This window comes from Acanthisitta chloris, unplaced genomic scaffold, assembly GCF_000695815.1.
Source record: "Acanthisitta chloris isolate BGI_N310 unplaced genomic scaffold, ASM69581v1 scaffold12577, whole genome shotgun sequence".
Classification (NCBI taxonomy): domain Eukaryota; kingdom Metazoa; phylum Chordata; class Aves; order Passeriformes; family Acanthisittidae; genus Acanthisitta; species Acanthisitta chloris.
In genome coordinates, this window is record NW_008684375.1 from 12,956 (window position 1) to 36,937 (window position 23,982).

The window sequence follows — 23,982 nt, forward strand, 5'->3', positions numbered from 1 at the left end:
AAGAATCACAACAACTATATGTGAGGGGAACTGATGAACAGAGAGCACAAGATTCAGGAAATCTGAAGGCTAAAGAATAAAAATACATTATGTATTCAATGTATAACATAGGACAGAATTTGAAAGTACAGTTATTGTGCACACCATTTTTGTGATATATGGAGGAATGCTGCTTGATATGGTCTTTGAGTACAGATCTCAATAGCTACATACATAAATATCTACATCTGTAGACACATGTAGAGAGGACTCTAGGAGTGTTCTCAGGCACAAAAAGAGTTTGCACGCATGTTTATTATGAGCATGAATATCCTAGGAAACAAGCACAGATTCAAAACAATTCTAAGAAGTTTATAATATCAGTTCTGCATCCAATTTAATATTTCTTTTAAATTAGCCACTTCTGTAATATGTATATAATTGTATGATGAGGGTAATTTTGTGGCACTGTAAGAAGCATTAATTCATGTCATGAAAATAGTTTAAAATGATTGTGCAATCAGTAATCTGTACTGAAGCATTTATTAAGAAGAGAAAAAACCCCAACCCTTTAGTATGGCAATACCTACAAGTAAATTGGAGCCTTCTGCAAATTTGCTGAAATAAATGTATGGTTTATCATAAGACTTAGTGGGTAAATAATTCAAAACTATACAAAAGCTTCAATTATAGATACAAAAGATAAAGATATTACACCAAAATTTGTGAAGTAATTTACCCTTAAGTATTGATTTAAAAAGAGGATTTGTACAGAAAAGTAACTTCAAATTTGAGAAATAGACACTTTTTTCTTCTCTTACACTATTAAGTTGGTTAAAACTCACAGAATAGACTCTTAAATGAAAAATGCTAGCAAAACCTAAAAAACCCCCCACTTCACTAGATCCCAAATCTGATTAGATAAGAAGAATTCTAAGAGAAGATGACACATGTATGCTATATCTAACACAATTCAGCTGTTGCATTTGGCCAGATTCAAAGATGGTTTCTGTGTATAAGTTATCCACAATAGCTTAGAAATAAATTATTTCATTTATTACATATAAGAAGTTGAAATAACTAAAGGCAGTAGTAAACAATATATCAAAGCAATGCTTGTATCAGAACTGTTAACATTTTAGTAGTTATAAATTAATCAGTCTGAATTAATTTGCAATGCAGTGCAATTGTACTCATGATAATGCATTTATCCACCAACACTGTTATGCTAACCAAACAGTGTATTTCCATAACTGCTGCATTATTATTCAGCATTATTGGAAATCTGCAATAAATTATTGATTGCATATTTTAGAGAACAAAACAGCAAACAGGAAACAAGTAGACTGAAAACTTGAGCAGAGTTTTAAGAAAGACCTGTAGTACCAAAGTACTCTTCAGCTCAGATTGCTGTTATCATGTATTGATCAATAATGGAAAAAGAAAACGAAGTGGAGAATTCATATTCATGTTCTGACTGCTTCAGTAGTATGTAGTAGATGCAAGTGGTATTAAATGCTCAGTTTACTGAAACTCTCTGATGTTGTCAATGCTTATTAGTAAGAAATGACATTAAGTAACATCATACAAAATTAGAATCAACTGGTCCACTAAAGCAAATAAACACCATAGGTGTGAGCTCTGCAACAGATATTTGAGTTTAATATACAAGGCAGGGGACAACTTCTCAGAAAAATTGCATTCTTTCACAAAAGTATATCATACAGTTGTTACATATCCTTGCCTTGGACAGGGTAAAATATTCTTTGAAGCAAAGCAACACATTAATTAATTTGCTATATGAAACAGAGGTTGAAAGCAGAAATTTGATAACATGACCACAATCCAGTAACCAGATGTAACTGTAAATTTTTATATTAAAACACAGAAAAAACTACTAAGGCTTTAGTCTCTCACCTGGCCACATTTACCAACCCTTTCAATTGGTATCATATGTTATTTTAGCAAAAGATGGAGTTATTTTGGTGCTATTTAAAAGGAGTGTTAAGGACTCATATTATAGTTACTACTTCCATTTACTCTCCTACCTTAGCATCCTTGGGCTTAACCACTTTCATGAAGGCACCTCTTACCAAGGCTTCCTCTCTCTCCCTCGTGGTTACTTTCCGAGTATCGAGAAATTTCAGGTTTGTCAATTTGTGCAGGACAAAATATCTGCCAGAGATCAAAATGCACACAATTAAAATCCAGTAATAAACAAAGACATACAGACTGCATGGCTAAAAAATAACAGCAATAAACAAGGGTCTTTGTTTACTCTCTCTGTTCACCTTTTTCATGCAATGTAGCTTATGTAAAAAGTTATAATACTTACTTTACTCTCTAAAATGAAGCTCATTTTAAACTGCCCTTAAAAATTTAATACGGGGTGGATCAAACATAATTATCACCATGGATATGTATGTTCCCTGTAGGTGTTAGTGAGGTATAAAGCATAGCAAGAAATAGAATAACTTGGAAATTGTTTTGAACTGCCAGTTTGGAGAAAGGAATGGTGAGTGATACCAGAGATTTCATCCCATATTGCAGGGGAAAAACAACCTGAGACATGGGAAACTGCCAGCTATCTTCTCTGAAAGAATTCTCAGAAAACATTCACTTGCCAATACTTCTTCAGATTTTTATTATATTTTCCTAATAACACAATGATCAGCAACATTAGAGAATGTGAAGAGCAAATCAGGGAGGGGCATAATTTGTCCTCTACCAAACATCCTAAATCACCATCCTTTTTCCTGAAAGGACTCTATGTCAGTGTTCAAAACTCTTAACATTAAAAGAAAGAATTTGTAACAAGAAAACAGAGTTATTCTGGATCTCTGCTTTCCAGGACTACATTTTGACACAGGCATAATTTGGAAGGAGAGCTCCAATTTAGTCGTGCCAGAGAGAGAAAGTATCCTTATGGCATACAGAGCCCAGCTCAGGATTAAGTGCAGAAGCATACAGGGAGACACTATAGGAAATGTATGTTAAGAATTCAAAGTTATTGCTGGGATTCATGAGTACTATACTCTACTTCTCATTTTTACTCTAAGTACAGCAGCTTTTTAGCCTCAGAAAAATACCACTGGCTCTTTGCTTGCAGAGGGAGAGAACATGGCACATCAAAACCAAATAAGGCACAACACCATGGCAAATCCAAATATCTAATCATCTTAAGGACAAGTCATTTGCATTCAGTCAACCAAATGTGAACCAGACACTGCAAAGTGAGGGAAGTGCCAGACTTTTCCTGGCAGTGGTAGAAAGGTGATTGATAATGTTCCCCATGCCTAGCTGCTTTGCAAAAAACTCCAGTCAGTCAGAGAGCTCCTCTTCATACAAATCCCTTCTGGCACTGAGAGGAAGAAATCAAAGTTGTAGAAAATCCTGCATAACATTTTGAAAGGGAATGACACACAAAAAAATTGTTTTAAAAGGTAAAAATACTGTTGTCAAGACCAGATAAATATGTGAAAAAGACTCTAACACTCCCCCATCTACAACCAAGCAAAATTTAATGGTGCAAATAAACTTTCCCATCAAGTACACCATTCCTCTGAGGCAACAGCTTCATAAATTGCTAACAAGTGAACTGAAAATGCTCAGTTCTGAAATGCTCAGACAATTTAAACGTGAAACCTCAATCTATGGCATTCAAGGATATTAGCAGAAGAAAAACAGAGAGTCAGTTTACAAAACAGAACATCTCCTAAGACCATTTATTAAAAACCAGCTACAGATCTATGAGACAGACATATTCTCATACTACTTCCAGCTTTCCTGGCTGCCCTTCCAGTCCTCCCTGGCATTTTGCTGGCCCTTATCTTTCAGTGGACAAGAAGCTATCCATTTTGCATTACTGGCAGAAAAGCTCTTATGACAACAGATTCTTTCAAATGAAGACATGTACAGAAGGAAACAATATGTCAAGAGTGAAGAAGAGTGAAACTAAAAATGAGTAAAGACACCCACTAAGTGCAGGGTGAGAAAAGATGAATATTCAGGTGAAGAAAACATCGGTATTAGAAAATCAGCAAATGTTTAATGATGGAATGAAATATGCCATTGAAAAGCAGGCTGCAACAAAAATGACAACAGACTAAGACAGCACTGTCATCTATGCTGACTTTGGATCACAGCCCTAATGTCAGTCTCTCAATCATTTCAAAAGAGCTTAAAATTATAATAGCATTCCTTGATACAAATGTATTTTTGTATTTTTAAGCCATCCTGACTGCACTTCAAAAAACAGAGTTAGCACTTGTACTTGTCAATTCCAGAAACAAAACTAAGAAACTCTACCCACACCAACTAAACAGCAAACTACACCACAAATCATAGGTTTGGAGTTGAATATTCTTTAAAGTTGCAATTCTTAAGGAGAGCAAATATTAAAAAGCAAATTCTGTAAAGGTTATCCCACCAGTAGAAGGATGTTATATCAGTGATTAATTATTTTAAAAGATGATTCAAAATAGAATCCCATTTATTCATATTCCATTTAGTAAATGTGGGATAAAAAGTATAAATGTTATTTGAAAATAAAATAATACATGTTTATTAAATGTCAGAAGAAAAACATCAAGCTTCTTGGATATAGTTTAGCTAGAAATATGAAGATGCGGCTTCAATCTAAATGTAACACAAGTTTGCCATAAAAAATACAGGAAAGGATTACCAAAGCCTGGGAATGAACACTTTACAATATCAATTCAACCCTTGTAAATTTAATCCAGGGTTATTTGTTGCACAAAATCTCTTTACTGTGATGTATGACTTAGTTACTAAGGTTATCACAGCAGTATCCTAAAGTTGCATAGTACATAAAGCATTTCAGTTAACAATGCAGGGAGGTTAACTCCCACAGATAACCTACTATCAGAGGGTTAGACCAGATGACATGCCTCTGTCAGCTTTCAGGAGCTATTGATGGTTCAATCAGTTTGTTTTGAAGGTAAAGTACAACAAAAGGGCACTAAACTTATTCAAACTGTCAACAGGGACTATGGAATGTTGCTTGCAGGTAAGTAATTTTGGGTGTTTTAAGACTATTATCAAACACCAATGGCTGCAGAAAAAGACAGCTACTAATAACACAGAATGCAGCCATCATAAAATACTTTATGGCAGGTACTGGGACCCATAAATTGCATGACACATTGCACCTGTTTTAGACTTGTAAAATCACTAGTTAAAAGAATGCTATTTAATGAAGAAAGATCCATCTAAATTTTTCATTATAAGTTTAGAAAGGTTTATTTTAGGTTAGAAGTTGGGGGGCAAGGTCTCCCTGTCCTCTCTTTCTCCTAGTAATTTTGAAACTTAGTACTGCTCCACATGCTCCAAGACTGCAGTTACTGAGTTTTAACATCTTTGCAGTGGTGTGAAAAAAGGTTATTATCTTCAGTGATAAGGATAAAGGTGAGCATCAGAGAGAGAAAATAAAAAATCAGAGTCATCAGGAAGGTGCTTAGAGATCTACTTATCATTGCCTGTAAACTGATCTTCTGATTCATGATGGATTAAATAAATCATGTAAGTAAAGTTGCACCTTGTTTTGTTCAGAATCAGTTTACCCACCTTGACTCCCAGTGCCAAAAGTCTCATGAAAATAAGCTCATAAGAGATGCTCATTACACACTAACAGGAACACTCAGAGATGGAAAAAGACCAGAGAATATCACATTTCATGTAACTTCTGTCTCAGTTAAGTGAAAATGACAACTAAGATTAACAATGCATTTATCAGTTTTGTAAAAGTGCTGCATTATTTTAAGAGCTTTTACACAGACCTTCCAAGATATTGGAAAAGAGGGACAGGCTTGAGGGTATTTGCAAAGGAATGCAGTGAGCTTGGGATTCAGCTGCTGCTGACATTGGCGAAAGCTCAATGGGGCGAAGCCTTCCTTTGAAAAAATATGTTAGAATTCAGAAAGGGACATAACATATACAGCTTTGAGATCAGCTATTTATTGTATTAAACAACACATGGCTAATTTTTAGGTAAAGAAATACTGTCTTTGATACTGACTCACTCCACAGCCTTTGATGAATCACAGAGTTCTCATCTAAACTCTGCCTTGCAAACATGGAAACTATGTACTATCAGTTACCTTTCAGGCATATTCTGTGTATGTTTCTACTGTGCAACAGTCATTACTTAAACATGTAGCCCTTGGTTTATCCCCTTTCCCCTCCCCTCTCCCCCCCAAAAACCCCCAACACTGAAAGTTCACACATTAGGAGACTTTCACAGGTGAAGCAAAAGAAAATGTGTGTTTCTTAAAGGATCACCTGAAAGAACAGAAACAATCAATTTGAAACATTTGCAAGAAATTTGTCAGTCCTGATTCAAAACACAGAGGTGTAAATAACTTTTGTGTCAACTACTTATTTTTGTTAAATATTTACTGTGCAATTTCAGTCCGATTGATATTTTTCAGTAGCCATTTAGGTTCCAACATAAAAATTCCTTCCATTTTAATGAGTTTCGGTACACAACTCCTTGCTACTATCAAACAGTTCTAGGAAACTTTTATTCTAGAGCTATGAACACTGTAATTACAACAAGTCACATAACATAGCATCTAAGGGCCTTGATTAATACATTAACTTCCTTGGCAAAGCAGAGAACTTGTAGAACGTTGTTGGACTTCTGATACTGAAAGAAATGTTATCACCCCTAAGCACAGTCTAGGAAAATCACTTGGGGAATGAATTATTTGGGTTTTTTTCCCTCTTCTGCTACAAGAAAAGTGTAATGTATTTATATATGCATAAAGTTTCAAAGAAAATAAAATCTTCCAGCAAACCTTTAGTGAAAGACTATGGTAAGAACTAGATTCTGTATAGTTTTTCATTTTGTACTTTTATTAACAAAAATGGAATATAAAACTGTACTATATGCATCAATATTTAAGTTCAAAACACAAAACTTTTCTCAGTGAAAAACAGAGAAATATTTGCCCAGAAAAATGCAGAAATATCTAGCTCTACCTGTACCATAACTGCAACATGCTCTTTGTTGCAGAAAGTGTTTACTTTCATTTTTCTATTTTCTGTGCTATTATATTTCCTTTCCTTGACAATCATAGAACATAAAAATAATATACCTATTTCAAATTTTGAAGGGCTGATTATGCTTTCAGTTCTGTTGTTGTAAACTAGAAATAATAAATAACCTGAAGTTGGCAATGTTAGATCAGCATTCAAATAGGGAGAGACAAAAACAAAAATCAGAAGGATTGAACAAACATGTTTATGACAGTGAACTAGATTATCTTCTGTAATTGTTTCTTCTGCATTACCAAAAGGTTTACCCCCTGACTCCCACCAAACGGCACAGAATTTCCCTCTGCGACAAAAAAAAATTTCCTCAATATACAGGTAAAGAAGACAGGTCAAAAACTTAAACCAGCAATCTTCCAGAAGAGAGGACATGATATTGGCATGAGGTATGTTAAGAGGATCATGTAAGACCCTGTGCAACCTTGGCACTGTTTGGTGATGATCATGTAATTCTGAGAGCTTCCAAGTCACTCAGAGATCCAAACCACCACCTAATGTTTTAACACCCTCTGCTCTTCTTTGATGTAGAAAACAACTCTATGAATTAGAAAAATATCTCTCTATATGTATGACAATAATTATAGTTATATCTTGACTTACTGTATCAGTATAGACAAATTGGGTATTACGGACTTCACTTTATTTGGCTGAACAAAAAAAAGTCATAATTGTCCTTGCTCACGAACTCTTATAGTGGCTAGTCTCAAATGGAACTTGTGTGGCTATTTGATGTCTACCAACTACAGGTCTTTTTCTTCCACGTACCAGCAAAATGACAACATTTCATGCAAACAGTGAAGTAGCACAGATTTGTAGATTATACAGATGTAAGGGAATACCCTAATCATCTAATTAAATACATAAAAAACCATATACAGAAGTAGCACAGACTTCAACCTTCTAAATGAGAGCCTCAATAGTAAATTCACTCGTATTGATCATGTGAATTAGCATTATTTTCATTACTGAGGACTTCTAGTCTCCCATTGCTTCCTGAGTATGTATTTAAATCACCATCCAAATTCAATAACAGGACTATTTAAAATAGATGAGTAAATTTTGCCTCAATTTTAAAGACAAAACCAAAAAAAAATCCACAATAGAGCAAAATCAAACCACAATGAAATAAAAAAAGCCCAACACTGCAAGCTCATTGAAAATTCTGTAAGACTCATCATTTCACAGAATCAAAACTGTGGGATGGGAATAGCTGATTTAGCTTGAAAAGTTAATCCATACAAAATGCATGCATTTCCTTTCTTGCTGTTAGATCTTAAGAGGACTTCATAAGGTTATCATCATTTGCTCCCTCTGCCAAAGATAACGTATCTAGTACATGTACTTTTAAGCTAATTTAAAATAAACTCAGGCATTTGTTTCCACTTGCCCTTGTTTCCATGTCAACAGCACTTAATGAATGCATCATTCCAGGAAATGTCAATAAGGAGCAAAGAAAAATGGACGAGCACTGAAAACTTCACACATGGCATGAATTCTTCACAATCATATCGCTTTAATGAAAATAGGTGAGGTCACCTGCAGCATTCACAAATGCTTTGTAATACATTCTGACCCAGATGATTTTTCACAGTTCACTAACACCACGTTTGAAGTTTTCACTGCAAACAATACACCCACAGGACTGACCAAGTGCGAGTACAACAGAAGCAACCAGCAATTACTGTGTTGACTTCTGTTACTTTGATCTCCAGGTCATGACCTTTGTTTTCATGCAATCTTCAAAGCAGAGATTGTAGGCTAGGTTATTTTAGAGGACACACTGTTTTGCAAGCTATTTTTCGGTGTTTCTTGCTTGCTATTGAGCCACAAGCTTTTCAAACTTTCCTATCACCATTACATTTTAGATATTTTGGTTTCCCTTGCCCTCACTGCCAAGACGTGCCTTTACAAAATATTAGCTCCCAAATACAGAAAGATTAAAAAATAAGATTAAAAATAAGAACTTACAGAACCTTTTTTTTTATTATGATTTTTTTTTTTATGGAAAGAAACTAAAGCCATTTTACAATGATGGAAAGAACTATGAGTTTTTAAAAGAAACTGAAGAAGTTTGCTTATAAAAATACCACAGAAGGGAACTTTCCATTTTCTTTTCCTGTCCAAGCAAAAATTCCAGTAACTTAGAAATGTTTTCATCAATTTGTTCTCCTACCCATTTGAAAGGTAAGGAGGAATAGCAGGGATGGAAAAACCCCTTATTTTTCCATAAAAATTTCCCATTCAAATGTTATTATGGTTCTTAGGGAAAAAAATTACCAAAACCCAACAAAACTACTTTGAGAAAAAGTCCCAAAAATGTTTTAGTATAAAATGTACTTTTAATGAAAAAGTAGGGAAGAGCTTTAGTAATTAAATGATAGACATGGAATACAAATGGATTACATGATGAACCAGATGGCAATTTCTTGACAAAAAGCATAGTTTTCTATATTGTCCAAGTTATTTATGATAAAACATAATTATTTTTTAAAGACGTAATGTTATTTTTAACCTCTGCTACTAAGATCACAGTAAATCACTGAATCTTGAGATTTTTAAAAATTTATTTTCCACATTTTTTTAAGGTTGAGATTTTGGGGGGTTTATAGATCTTTTCCGTTCGTTGGAATGAGAAGATTAAGTAAAGCTTTGATTTCTAGCACCTTTTTCTTTGTGGTTGAGGAATTAAATAGCCTGAACTCTAATTGAACTCAGTAGGAATGAAATTAAAGCTCAATGAAAAATGAAGCTGTGGTTCCAATGGTCACTGCAAAAATTCACACAAAAAAGTTCCCATTCAGAACAAAACAAAGCCAGTTGAAGTTACAGTAAAGCAAAATGTTTACATAATTCAAGTTCACTGAAATGCAATCTTTTGATGCTTTCTGACAAATTTCAAAAAATAAAAAAAACTTACGGAAAAACGTTATTTCAAACCATTAAAAAATGCTGCAACTAGAAGAAAAAGGTTGTGTCCAAGATGCTTCAGAATGTGTATTCAATTCAATTAGCTATTCAGAGTAAAAGTTGAAGAGTACTTTTAACCAGTTTCATCATGTAGGTAAATATATATTCCCCAAAAGATAGAGAGATAGATACATAGGCAGACAGATAGACGTTTGGGTTTTGAATCTAGTGTTGTCTAGCGAACACATTTCATATAATGCAACAAATAATTATGGAAAAGGATCAGAAAGCTTTCATTATAGCAGCAGAACCATAAATCATTCAACTAATTAGAAGCCCATTCTTCTTTCTTAAAAGAGCTTCAATTAACCTAGTTTATATGGAAAAAAATTACCAAGGGTTTTGAAAAATTGAGAGAAAAAAAATGGAAACAATGTTGCAGCTTCCAGAAGACACATAAATAGAATCACTTCACACTCTGACATGGTGGTTTGCCACGATGCGACCTAAAACTACCTTGACCTCCCTGAAATCAACATTTTTGCAATGAAATGAAACAAGATACATGCTTGTTTTGATGTATGGTTGTGTGACATATTATAAATATTACATCACATAACCACAGAGGATGTCAATCAATAAAGAATTTTTTCAGAGAGCACTAAATGAACCATGGGTTCTTGCCTCTGAATGGCTCCTTTAACGTTCTACTTTTGCCTAAATGATTAATAGGAGACATATTGTCAGAAAACATACTTAAAGTGAAAAACAGTAAACTGTAGAAACATCATTCATTTTTTAAGTAATTCTCTAGTGCATATGTCACATAAATTTACATAGAGACAGTACTATTAGACTCTCCTAAGCTTGATAGTAGGCATACCTTCCACTTAAGTGTGAAAGCAATGGGAAAGTATTTTATTAAATCTAGGCTGCTCTTCTTTGTGCAAATCAAAATGCTACAAGCTAAGGTGGATTCCAAAGTAGAATAATTAAAAGGTGAAAGTCTGTCAACAAAGAAATCCTTCTCAAAATATTTGAAATGAACCAGTAAGTATACACATATCTGGGACAGCTGTGCTGTCATTTCAACCTACAGCATTTCTGAGTGCATCAAATTCAAGCCACTTCCCAGTAAATCTGCTCATTGTCTTCTCAACTTTGTATTGTTTTATACTAACTCCTAGAGCAGAGTTTAGATAACACGGAGGTAAAATCAGATTTTTATTATATGCCTCTGAATACTGCAGGTGATCTGCTGATAAAATGTAAGCTCAGGCTCTGCAAGAGTTGGCAGTATGGTGACCAGTGCTGACTGGCTCCCAGTTGTCCCCAACTGTCATTTTCATCCATTGTGAAAAATGCCAGCACACAAAGACTGACATCAGGTATCAGATGTGAGCTGTGAAAATTACTTTTTTTTCTTCGTAATCTATGTCTCAATTGCCTAAAGGTTATAGCTAAGAAAATTATGTCACTTAGCAGACATTCCATAAGTTTTGGATCTATATTCACAATCATCATCAGTCACAAGTAATTTTATTTTTTAAAAATATAGCCCTTGTAATTTTTAACATTTCAGTTGGATCGGTTGGAATTATAGTATTTCATCAGGCTTTCATATTAAATTTCAGATCACCTTTTGTGTAATCTATCTCATTAAAATTACATTATAGAGATATTTTGGGAGTTTATTATTCAAATCTAACTGTTCTGAGTAAAGCAGCACAATGTAGTAGGAGTCCTTTCTTTTGTGTTAATAGTGTCTTGTTAACTATAGTAGAAGGAACTCAGCACCATACCACACAGGAGCAGAAGAAACTACAACTGGTTATCACAGTGTAGTGATTTATTTTTTTTTTATTGCCTGTCACCCTTAGTGTATGCAAATGTTGCCCTAGCTTGGACTTAAAAGAGGCAATGCCATGAGTAGAGGTATATGAGCATCCACATTCAGGAAATCCTGTCCACATCTGCTCAGCTCAAACATGTGTTGCACAGCATTGCAATATTGCTTGAAATAGGGTTCCTGAGAGTGATCTCATTGAAATGGGGTGACTCAAATTCCCAGGTGTTTCATTGCAGAATACAGCACAATGCTTTCAGGACAGAGTAGATGCTTGTTTGAGACTCTGAGTTGATTTTAGTTCAATATTTAAAAAAAACTCAAACAAACCAAAACTGATATGCCTTACCACATCTACAAGTGAAAACACTAACCTGTACCTCTGGTAGTCATCTTCATCCTTTTCTTTGCAGACCAATTCATTTGGGCAAGCAATGTTTCCAAGCAAACTGAGATACTGTAGTGAAGGCACAACTTCAGCCAAATGGTCCAAAAGGCTTTCTAATTCTGTTATGTGTCAAAGGTTGTGGGTTAAGGATTCAATGACATTAATGAAAAAAGCATTTAGAGTTGCATCACTGCTGATTTAAACATACATTTCAATAACTGACAATCAAATTTAGTATGGCATTCAGGAAAATGTCACATTAATTGTTCCAAGGGCAAACAGGGATAAACTTCAGTCAGTTTTTCTGCATGGAATGAAAGAATTGGGCTGTTTTGTCATTCTTTTCTCCTCCTTTCTTTCCTAGGTGGTTCACTACAAAACATTAAAACTTTGACAAAATGATGGATGCTGTGTGGTAAAATGGCTAGCAATTGCTGGAGCCATGAAACTTTTCCAGCATGGAAACAAACAGTTAGTTTCACAGCACATTCATCACTAATATATTCAGTCCACTGGAAAATGAGTTTAAAAAAAAAAAGAAAAAGAAAAAGAAATAAGTCAAACCACAACAACCCACGTTCACTCCCAGCATATAAATGCTTTGAGTATCATGGCAACACATTTGTAACTACTCAATTAGTATATGTCAATTAATGCTTTACTAAGGGCAACTTAAAGACTTCAGTGTTACAAATATTATATATATATGAAGCTTTAAAGTCGTGTAAAGCATAAATTTTTTCATTAAAATAGCTTTGTATTGTGACATTCTTGAGGCTTTTTAACTTAACCATATTCCTCAGAACACAGACAAGGATGATACACCTCCAATATCGTAAACTTAAATAAACCAAACAAGCAAAAAGGTTAAACTATCTTTAACCACTGAAATATTGGAAATCACAGCTTAGGTTTAAGCATAACAACAATATTCAACCATTTAAACCCTGTGACTGATCAAATTAAACAAATTATTTTGTTAAAGCATAGTGTGACTGTCTCTAAGACTTGAACTATGCATTCTTATTTACTTCAATTTACATATAAAGATATAAGTGCGATTCTGAAAAAGTATACCATGCATGTATGTGTAAAAAGTTTTTAATATTTAAAAATCGACTGACTCAGACAATAGTAATAATTATTCAAAAGCATTTATGGGCATTTCATAGCTCTGTTTTTAACCTCTCCTGCTGTTAGAGACCACTATTGTTTTAAATCCTCAGTTCACATGTGTTGCTACTATTTATATTTGATTTATGTGTTTCTGTTATCTTTGTTATTTTTAGCTGATGGAATTTACTTTATTCCTTCACCCCAATATCTCAAGGGCAACAGAAGCAATACGAATGGAATGAGCAGCTTTGCTGTTAAAAATGTGGTCTTCCTTTTGTAAGCCTGAAATTTTATTTCCAAACACACATGAAGATCATGCTGACAATTACTAATTTTAGTATACTAAAATCAATGTATATACACTCAAAGTTAATGTTCTATCCCATAAGGTCCAAGGAATCATACTCAAATATAAGTGAGAATGAGTGAGAAAAATGAGAGTTTGAAATCAGTTCTATGAATTCGTTAAAAAGGTAAGAATGCTAACTTTTAATTTGGCAAATCCGTATTATGGAATGCTACATGCCAGTCAGTAATCTACCAGACCATAAGAAAAATTATCTTTTTGTAGCTCCATATGATATAAATAATCTTTGTTGGCCAGGATGAATTACTAATCAAAATTTGTTGCTCATTCCCATACCTGGACCTCAAGCTCACACAAACCTTTTCACGGCTCTTTCAGGAAGTACATGACTGTGATGGGAAGCTCACAAACTGTTTTTCCACACATGTTCAAGTGAAAGGCTTTTTAAAAATTTCCTAAGACTGTTAGAGAAGTGCTTGAATCTGGCACTCTCCCTCAGCCAGAAGAAACACTTAATTTCTTGCAGGATTGCTTAAATTGCAAAAAGGTTCCTTGCAAGAAATAGCTTATTATTACAAAAGACAGTTATTTCCATAACAGTAATCACACACAGGAGGTTAGCTATTGCAAGGCTTAGATTGTATCTGGTCATTTCCTATCAAAGGAAAAAGAAAAAACACCTAAAACAACAAACAACAAATCATTGAAAAATTTTGCTTCTTTTATGGATTAAGCATGCAGGATTTTTGCCTGTAAATTCAGTAGAGCTTTTTCTTGTGTAGAAGCTTTTCTCTCCAAAAGTTTGTTGAATGTGGAGTCTGACAGGTATTCTAACTCCCATCTAAACATGCAGACTTCGGGGCAAATATCAAAATGTATTTTGAAATGTAATGAAGAGCAGTGTCAGCTTAGATACACAAAAAGTGTAAGAATACATCCCAAAGTCCTATGGAAAGCAAAAGGGAGAGGCACCACATTCACCAAGAGTTTTAGGTAAATAAAGGGAGTTGATAACCTGCATCTCAAAAATCTAAATCTCCCAAATTTGAAAGTTAGTGTTGAGATTCTAATGCCTCATATCTAAACCCTGAGCATGGATTTTAGATGCAGAGACATCCCCCTAAAAAGATCTCAGGCAAGAGAATCAGCAGTTATGTCATAAAAAAAGAGAATTCATTTTTCTGTTCTCTAGGACTGTAACTATCTTTTCTTATCCCTCTTAAAAACAAAACAAAATGTGAGGTACAGATTGATTTTCCACGAAGCCCCATTCACCTGCCATCAGAGTTATTCTTTACAAAGTGTGTAGGAAAAAAAATGATATCCTGTTCAAATTCTCATGATTAAGTATTTCTCAGAGATGAGTCATAAGTCATGGTGCACTTCTAGTGTACTATTTAGTTAATTAGCATGTCATATACTTATTTAAATCACAATACTGGAACTATATAATGCCACAAAAAGTGCTAAGTTTTTCTAAAACAATGCTAGGAAAATACAGAAGGAGACAATCAAAAGCAAGTCAGAAATTTTATTGCCAGCTTCCTTTATATGATTTATTGTTGCAGACTAAGTTGTGCCATATTGGTGCAATCAGACCCAAAGGGTTGCAGAATCCTGCTGTACCCCTTCTAAGACCAATTTCAGCTCCATTCTCTTGAAAAAAAGAAAACTCACTATTAAATCCATGGTCAGTGCTAGTGAAAATGCATTTATTTATTTAAAGCTCTGTGAAAATAGCCCTGGGCTGATTTTTCTGAAGTCAGTGTCACTGGTCACCAGGTGAATATGGAACAGTGATGCAAATACTTACACTATAGCCTATGTTTTGGAAAATGGTTTAAAGTATCACTGTTGTGACTTAGTGTAGTAATCCATCTCCTAATTTAAGTGTCATCATTACAAATACATTAATGCCCCTCTTTCTAACAGACACGGACTAAAATAAAAATTTGTAACAATTAAAATTTTAAACTATTCAACTCTATAGCTCACAAACTACAACATCAATTCTCAGCAATTGTACAACAATGATCCCCTCCAAGAATGTAACCTGGTTTCATGAACAAATAACAGAAATCTACTGGACATATCTAAAATGTCATCCTCATCCAAAGACTGTACTGACTTCTTGCACTTATTTCTAGTTTTAAATTAGGGACACATTTAAAAGAACTGGTTATCTCTCACAGATTAAGTTTTTCAGCCTCTTCACACTGTTACACATGTGTATGCCACACACACATATTTACAGTAGACTGTTCACAAGCATACATATGCACAAGCATACACAACCATATCACCACATTTTCTATTCAGAAAAGCAAATGCTACTAGCAACACTGAGATAATAGCGATAGAATTATTTGGAAAATACAGTACTATGATGGGTCCAGTTTAGCTGCAGAGCAATATAATTTTTTGCAAGTTTTATGCAAGCAAAAACAACATACAAATAGGCATGTTCTGACCTGTCTATTTTCACTCACTGCCTTGTACCCAATACCAGCATTTCTGAGGTTCTCTAGAAGGCAAAAAGAACAAGCAGAACCTCAAAGCAAATGATTTCTCTCTCTTCTCCGGCTAGGACTTGACTGTCTATGCAAGTTGTAATATTTTTGTGTGTTTGTTTTGTAGAAAATCCTGCAGCATGGATTAAAATTCTAGGGCTAGTCAGGGCTACATCCCCTTACAAACCCTTTAAAGATTAGCTCCCAGGGGAATATTCATTTGAACAAGGTCAAAGTTGTGAATTGAATGGATAGTGTGACACTTCACTTAGTCAATTTTAGGAGAACCTCACAAGCAGGGACAGTCATTTTGATGCTAAGCTGTGTCTCTTGACAGCCAGCATAGTAAAAAGATCATTTTTTAATACTTCTGAGAGGTCATGTGGATTCACAGAAACCTCTGGATGACGTCTCATGAGTTCCACTATTCTAGACTTCTGTATTCTCCAGATTCTCTTTAGTTGTGTCCATTTCCTAGCTCTTTCAGCATATTTCCAGGGCAGAGACACTGCATGAATCCTTTATAGAGAGAAAGGTCCAGCTGTGTTAAGTAGTTAGAACTAATGCTGGTCATTCCTGAACCCCATACAATTTCCTCTACCAATATTCTTGGTGCAACCATATTCATGGCTGCTCTCAGGGACAACTGCAGGTCAAACCTAAGCAGAAACACAACCTTTGCTAACAGTTTCTAAATTAATTTATTCTGTCCAAATTTATACATGTTTCCTATCTCACTACACAATTATTTCTTGCATTGAATTTGAAGCACACAAGAGAATTTGGGAGGTTTTTTTGTAAACTTTTTCTCTGCTAGCAGTTCTTTTTACTAGTCACACACTCAAATACAGAAAAGTAACCAGTTTTTCTCCATCTCAGTGCTTTCCAAGTTGCTCCACCATTTTCTTTCAAAAAAAGTCATGCCACTTCCCCAACAGAGTTGCAGGAGAGCTTTTCATGTTAAGGAACTTCAGTGATTACAGCTTTTGAAAGTTTTTGGAAGCAAAGAGGCAAAGTAAAGAGCAATCAGCTTTATATTCAAAATATTTTTGAAATATTTACATGAGAATATCAGGAATATCACACAGAATTGCAGGCCACCACATAGAAAGACCCAAAACTGTCTTCTGACAATGCAGGTGCTGCAATCAACTTTACAATAAAACAGCTGAATAACACTTCTACCAGGATCAAAAATGAGCAAGACACCTATATTTATTCACATTTGAAATATTTGCTTCAATTAAATTTATCGCAAACATGATGTAGCAATCACAAGCTATTCCACAGGCAAATAGCCCTGAAGCAGAAGTTACCAATTCTCCTCTGAATGCAGTGTGAAAAGATCTTTGCCACCTGAACGCTTTTCCATTAGAATGTGCTAGGTCTTCAAGGTTGGATAACCACAGAAATAGCTTGCAATATGCAAGTATACATCTTCTCTTTCTCTGTGTGCAATAGGATGTCACACACAGTCTTTGTATGCCACATTCTGGCCTGAACCCTATCTGGTAGGGAGATAGGACCTTGAGATAAGGCCTTGTTCACTGACTTTGAAACCATTTTGCTTAAGAAAGAAAAAGTACGGCACAGATGGTAATTAGCTAGGTTCATATATCTCATGGAGAGCTTCCTGCATATGGAATACCTGGAAAAAATCCCATTCTGCCCACTGGAGCAGCACTAGCTTTCTCTGTATAGCTGAAGTTGACAGTGCTTTTACCAGTATTTCAGAATGCCCACAGTTCCAAGGCTGCAGATTTGAAGACCAGGTTTCAATGTTGTTAAATATCTGAACATGAGAAAAAGGAGAAATGTTGCTATTCCTGCAATTAAATTACCTTTCTGGTTCTCTGTAGGGGTCCATCATGAAACCATATGTCCTTTCTTTCAAAGATTGGTTTTTGTTTAGGCTTTTTTTTAACACTATTCTTCAAAAATCTTGCTCAAGGTTCCCAAGGCATCACAAAGACAGTTGAAAAAAAAGGTAGCTGCTCGCAAGTTTTTTAAAAATTCTGATATCTGAAATTGAACTTGTCCAAGCACTGCTGTGGAACAGCATAAGGAATCACCCGGACTGAAAACTACTTCCCCCTTCCATAGATGTTTGGCATTAGGCATTCACATTACTTAATTTTTGTTTCAGGTACACTCTATTCTAGAAGAAAGACTTTTAGCTTATCAGGTACAGCAGTTCTCTAACAAGCCACAAAGACTTCATCAAATCTGAAGCTGTGGCATGGAGAAGTCAGAAGTATATGCAGGAAGAGTGCTGTACCATTTCAGCTCAGTTCTCTGTTTGGTGAAAATAGGGAACCATGCATAACAGGAGAGACAATTTATGTCTAATATATTCACTCAATCTAAACAGCAAGTTCTCAGCACTTAATGAGATTCTGGTCAGACTGGGACTTCTGCATCTTCAAGCACTTGAGGACAATGTAGGAACAAGCACAGAGGCAAAATAAATTAAAACCTACAGTTTCAGGGTAAAGCAATTCTGCAACTGTTAGAGATCATGATGAAACCTGTGTGAAGACATTATACCAGAAGGACTTACTGGTATATTCTTCAGTTGAATAGTCAATACATGCTGTTTTCAAAGATTCAAAAACATATAATCCTTGGATCTGAATCACACTGATAACTCCTCTTGCCATAACCCATGTATATACCATTATGGGCATTCTGTCCAGCTCCAAATTTCCCACTCTAAATTTCCCACTCTGTTATGGAATATTTTGGTTTCCCTCAGCCATTCAAAACCTAGACCTAGATTCAATGTATGCGTTCTACATCTCCATTTAACACCTTTATTCTAAATCAATTTTGGTATTACTTCTTCAGAAGTATATAGAATGTATGTTAAATGTATGACCAGCTCACTGGACTAAGTAGAGAAATAGGGCTTTTACATCAGAGAATCACAGATCTGGTTCATTACTGGACCTCTGTTTTGAAGTGAGGCAGTGACCACCCCCTAATTTTCAGCATACAGGTGTATATATATATATATATATATATTTGACAAACTATCACTGCTGCCCTTTTGAGTAGTTTTAACAAATACTACAAAGATTGAAATGTAAAGGAAATTGAAATGTCTGTGCTATTTGTCTCACTGTAACACTGGCCATGATCAGCACAGTGAAAAGCCATGAAACCTCACACTGCTATAACACACACAGAGAAATAAATCTATTTAGAAGTTTCCTGACTGACTTTTAGTATCTAGTGAACACATTTAAAAGGAGAAATGAAGCTTCCCATTACAAGTATAGGTGACTGCAGTCATGAGTCCTCCTCCAAAAGCAACTTCCTACCTACCACCCATCCACCTTAATCTGTACTGCTTTCTGCCATCTACTGTGTGTAATAAAGAAACTAAGATGATATGTTTCCCAAATTAAATCAGACTTTTGTAAAAATAACCATACTCTACACATAAGAAAAAAGCCTGTTAGAGGCATAATCCAATACTGCACAGTGTTGATGACTATCCTTTGGGTGTTTCAGTCATATAGACCGCATTTTAAAATATTTTAAACAGACAATATATTACAGAAAATAATGTTGAGCTATAACACTAGGAAACTGTTTTTAAAATAACAATATTTCAATTTGCTTCTTCTACCTCTAGCAGAAAAATTGGTAATGACTGAACAGTAACCGAAATACACAGCCAGAAGAAAAAAATACCAGGTGGTTCTTCTAAGTATTTACCTGATTTAGAGATAAGCTTCTACATTTGTACAGTGTATCCAGACACTATGTTAGGAGGGCCCAAATGTTATTTACACATACAAAACCACATAATAAGTGAACCATATAAAAGGAGTAGAAAGCTCTTATCAAAACCATCAGAAGAAGATATGGATCAAAATGAACCCAGAATAAAAGGAGAGCAAAGTACAGCAATATTAAGTGATACCTAGGAAAGCTCTCATGAGTTTTAAGGTTCATGTGTTATTCCAGTTTCCACAGGGGTCAACTTAGCTTTTTGTTTGTTTTCATCTCTCTCTCCCTATGTATATATTTTGTATACATGGTAATATTCCACCAATTGAAGCTTTTTTCAGATCAGTATTCTTTGCTCACTTGTGTCCTTTATGTAGTACTACTGTCAATATACTGAACAATCTTTCCTATATTTCATTATTCTATTAAATGTACATATTTTAACATTTTTCAAAGAATTATATAGAGAAGTAATTTATTAAAAGAAGTGATTCAAGTTCAAATAAGTACTTTTACAAATTTAGCATTCACATTGAAGGGAGGAATCTAGAAGTTCTCCATGCTTCTGAAGACTGATGCATCCTCCATACAAGAGATCACTGCTCCTTAGGGTTCAAAGTGTTAAAGATGGACAGTAGTTATTTTTTCTTCTCTGGGCTGTTTGTATACAGTCAGTGTTTTACAAGTGTATCTGCAACTCTTCTATTACATTATTGGTAACACACTACAAAATGCATGCATTATTTCTATAACCTGGGTAGCTCAATACTCTTAAATCTCTAACTTCATAGTTTTAAGACTGAATTTAAAAAATCCCAGGATAGATCAAATCCTTCTTATCTTGCTATCATTGACTTTGAGAGCTTACCCACTTGACAATAGTATTTTTGTATGTCTGTGAGACCAGCAGAAAGTCTTTCAAGATAACTACTGACAGGATAAATTTTTCTCTCTGATTTTGTTCACTGAGTTATTATTCAATATACCTGCCTTCCTTTAGATAAGTGCAAAGCTCCTAGCTGAGACACTCCCCCCACAAAGGACAAATATACTTACATGCATTTTGGTCTTCTGGTCAAATTTACATGTCATGGCTTTTAGAAGGAGATATGCTGCACCAGACATACCACCACCAAAACATATCACCACCACAACAAAAAAAATGTTGTTGTACATTCTTCAGCAGTTCAGATTTTACCATGGCAGCAAACAATAAAATAAACAATTAAACCAGTTACTCAAGTTCAACCCACAGTATTCAGCATTAACCATAAAACTAGCCAAATACCTAGTACAGTAATGATTGTTACCGTTCAAGAGACACTCTTGGCAAAATTTCAGAGCCCCAAGGACAAAAGTTACTCTGCTGATTTTTATTTATTTATAGAGTCAAAAATAAGCACAGAAATCGTAGAATCTGCAGTTATTTTTATTCTCCTCAGTAGGAGGATTTTGCTATAGTAGGAGGTAAATTGCTCTCTGTTTACATTGTCTGTAATAAAAGGCTGCAGTTGAGCAGTCTCGTCCACATGCTGCAATTACAAGGAGAGGGCTTTAACAGTCTGTGCTCTAAGACTCTGCAGGCCTCAGTTGGCCTTTTGGCCACAATTTGATTGCCCTTCACTTTTGTGAAACCATATATTACACATCTTCAAATCTTCAGAAGGGACAAAGTATAGGAAAATTATGTAATAATCAAGTGAATGCCCACAGACTTTGCAGATAATTAGTTTCTCCACACCACTATCTATAAGCCTAGAGACTAGAGGCTCTGATGCAGCAGAGTACTTACACAAATGCTGAAATATTTATTCTTAATAAACTGAAGCAGGCACTAACTGCAGGCATACAGAGAAGTGACTGATTGATTACAAATGGACTTAGCCATACATCTAAATACTTTAATGCATTAAGACCTTGATTTGGATGGTATTTTATATGAATTTATACAGAATTGGAACACCAAGAATACAGTGACTTGCTTTAACTGATGCAGTTGCACAGCAGTCACCAAACTGTGCATATTAACAGTTTCATTAAAATAGAGAAAAATATTAAATTTCTTGGGTGATTTTTTTTCATTGATTTTATTTTACTTTAATGTTTTAAGAGCTATTTAAAGTATAAAAACCTAATAGCATTTCACTGCATGCTCTATTCCACTAGAGGTCAGCCTGCAACAGAACCCCAAGCAAACACAGGAACTGCTGCACACTGGTAGCACTGACACTATTTTCTTTCTCTATTTTATCTATTAGAAAGATTTCTTCAGAGCCATAACTTAGATTTCTCACTAAAATGGAGCAACAGGAAGATATAATGATGCATTTCATTTATGAATGACCTATAATAAATTACTATAAAGTATTCCAGGTGCCAAACGAGAGAATGCTTTGTCTGCACATGCACTATATTTCACATACTTTAATTTGGCTGACACATAAAACTCATTTGACATTTTGCAGGTATTTCTTTGAAAGGATATTTGGTTCTTGTTGAGCGTTAAGGTATGGAGGTGAGGTAACTTGGGTAACAGAAGGTCATTTCCGAGTAGATTGTTGTCCAAGATCAGCTCTTCCAAGTAACTGAATGTTTTCAGTCCTTCTAGTGACCTGCAAACGACAAAGGCAACAGGAAAAATGATACTACACTAAATCAGGGAGGCCATTATGAGCTGAAATAAATATTTTAACCTTCTCTTTCAGGAGTGGGAATAGTTTTGGTTTGGGCCTGTCAGAAGAGTGAATGACAAGCATTAGTGGCAAGGGGAGTGCTGGCACTGCAACACATCCTTCACATGCTGGCAGGATGAAGGATGCGGGTCACTTAGTGAGTAGCCAGGATCCAAAACAAAAGGCTTCAGATATGGGGCCTGCAGGATGAATTTGTCAATGTCTTGTGCCTTCAGGCACCCAGCCTCGCCTGACCCTAACCTCCATTCCCAAGATAAATAACTCTGTCACAGTTCACCTTCATTCCCTGGACACAAATTTAAGTTGTCATCCATCATTTCTGCCAAGAAATATCATACCCTGCTAACAATAATAAATACAACTTCAAGTATCATTTCTTAGCAGTTACCTTACATGAAATAATAGGAAATGTATAAGGGATTTTTTCCCATTTTATTAAACACTTAATTAGCTTCTTAAGTCCCAGAAAACAAAATAAAATGTTCTACACAAAATAAAATGCAGAATTACTCCAGACAGAAAAGGAATTTGCTTTTTTTTTAGAACTTAATGTCCTGCTGTCAAGCCACAGGTCAAACTACAGAGAGCAGTTTTAAAAAGGAGCATTTGACAACATGGTAGTGCAGATGATGACTTGTAAATAAACAAGATTCTGGAGGTATTGATTCCTCTGATAGCAAAGTACAGGGAAAAAAAAAAGAAACTAAACAAGAACATTTCAGTACCTTGTTAAGGCATCTATTCCAAGCTTGATTCTTAATGCTTGCACATTTCAACAGTAAAAAAAAAAAACCACCCCACACATTAATCAACTAAGACACATGGTATACGGAGCATACACACAGACGTGCATTCACAGCTCATTCACCTACCAGACACCTAAAGATATGCTGAGATTGCATGACTTGACAGCTGATCTACTATGCCTACCAGTGGGAAGATCATCACTGTATCTCCTGGCTGTTTTTTAAAATGTGATGAATAAGGGAGATGCAGTCTATACTATTTATTCAGTTTCCAGTGACATTTATACTGAGGGGATTTCCTCATCCTCCCCTCAGTTTTTGGCAAAGATCAAAATACATCCAATGTCCCTGTTAGAGAGTTCTATGGACACTACTACTGGGAGGAAAATACATTATTATTAGAAAGTATATGAGTTTAAAATTAGACAATTTAACATTCACCTGTGCAACAGAAACAAGATACCACTTCTGTACATACAACATACTGACCACTTACAGATCATACAGGGTTCAAGCAACCAAAAGAAATCAAGTTCGTGACATTTATGCTGGGTATGTATACAAAATTGTGAATATTCAAGTAACATTTCCACAACACTGAAACAGTGTATTTCAGTTCAAAGACTCCAAATCACTCACAGTCTCTTGACTTGAAAGGGAGGTACAACTATTACTAAT

The 23,982-nt window shown here is 35.1% G+C and overlaps 1 protein-coding gene across 1 annotated transcript; it reads right to left on the reverse strand.

Annotated features, from left to right (window-relative positions):
- Positions 1 to 2,027: 2,027 nt before the first annotated feature.
- On the reverse strand, positions 2,028 to 22,515 carry LOC103806608 (chromosome unknown open reading frame, human C10orf11; the record flags this gene model as incomplete). The annotated part of the gene is made up of 3 exons (XM_009079317.1): positions 2,028 to 2,154; positions 12,181 to 12,320; positions 22,351 to 22,515. Coding segments are annotated over 3 exons (432 nt in total), but the record flags the coding sequence as incomplete, so codon positions are not given.
- Positions 22,516 to 23,982: the final 1,467 nt, after the last annotated feature.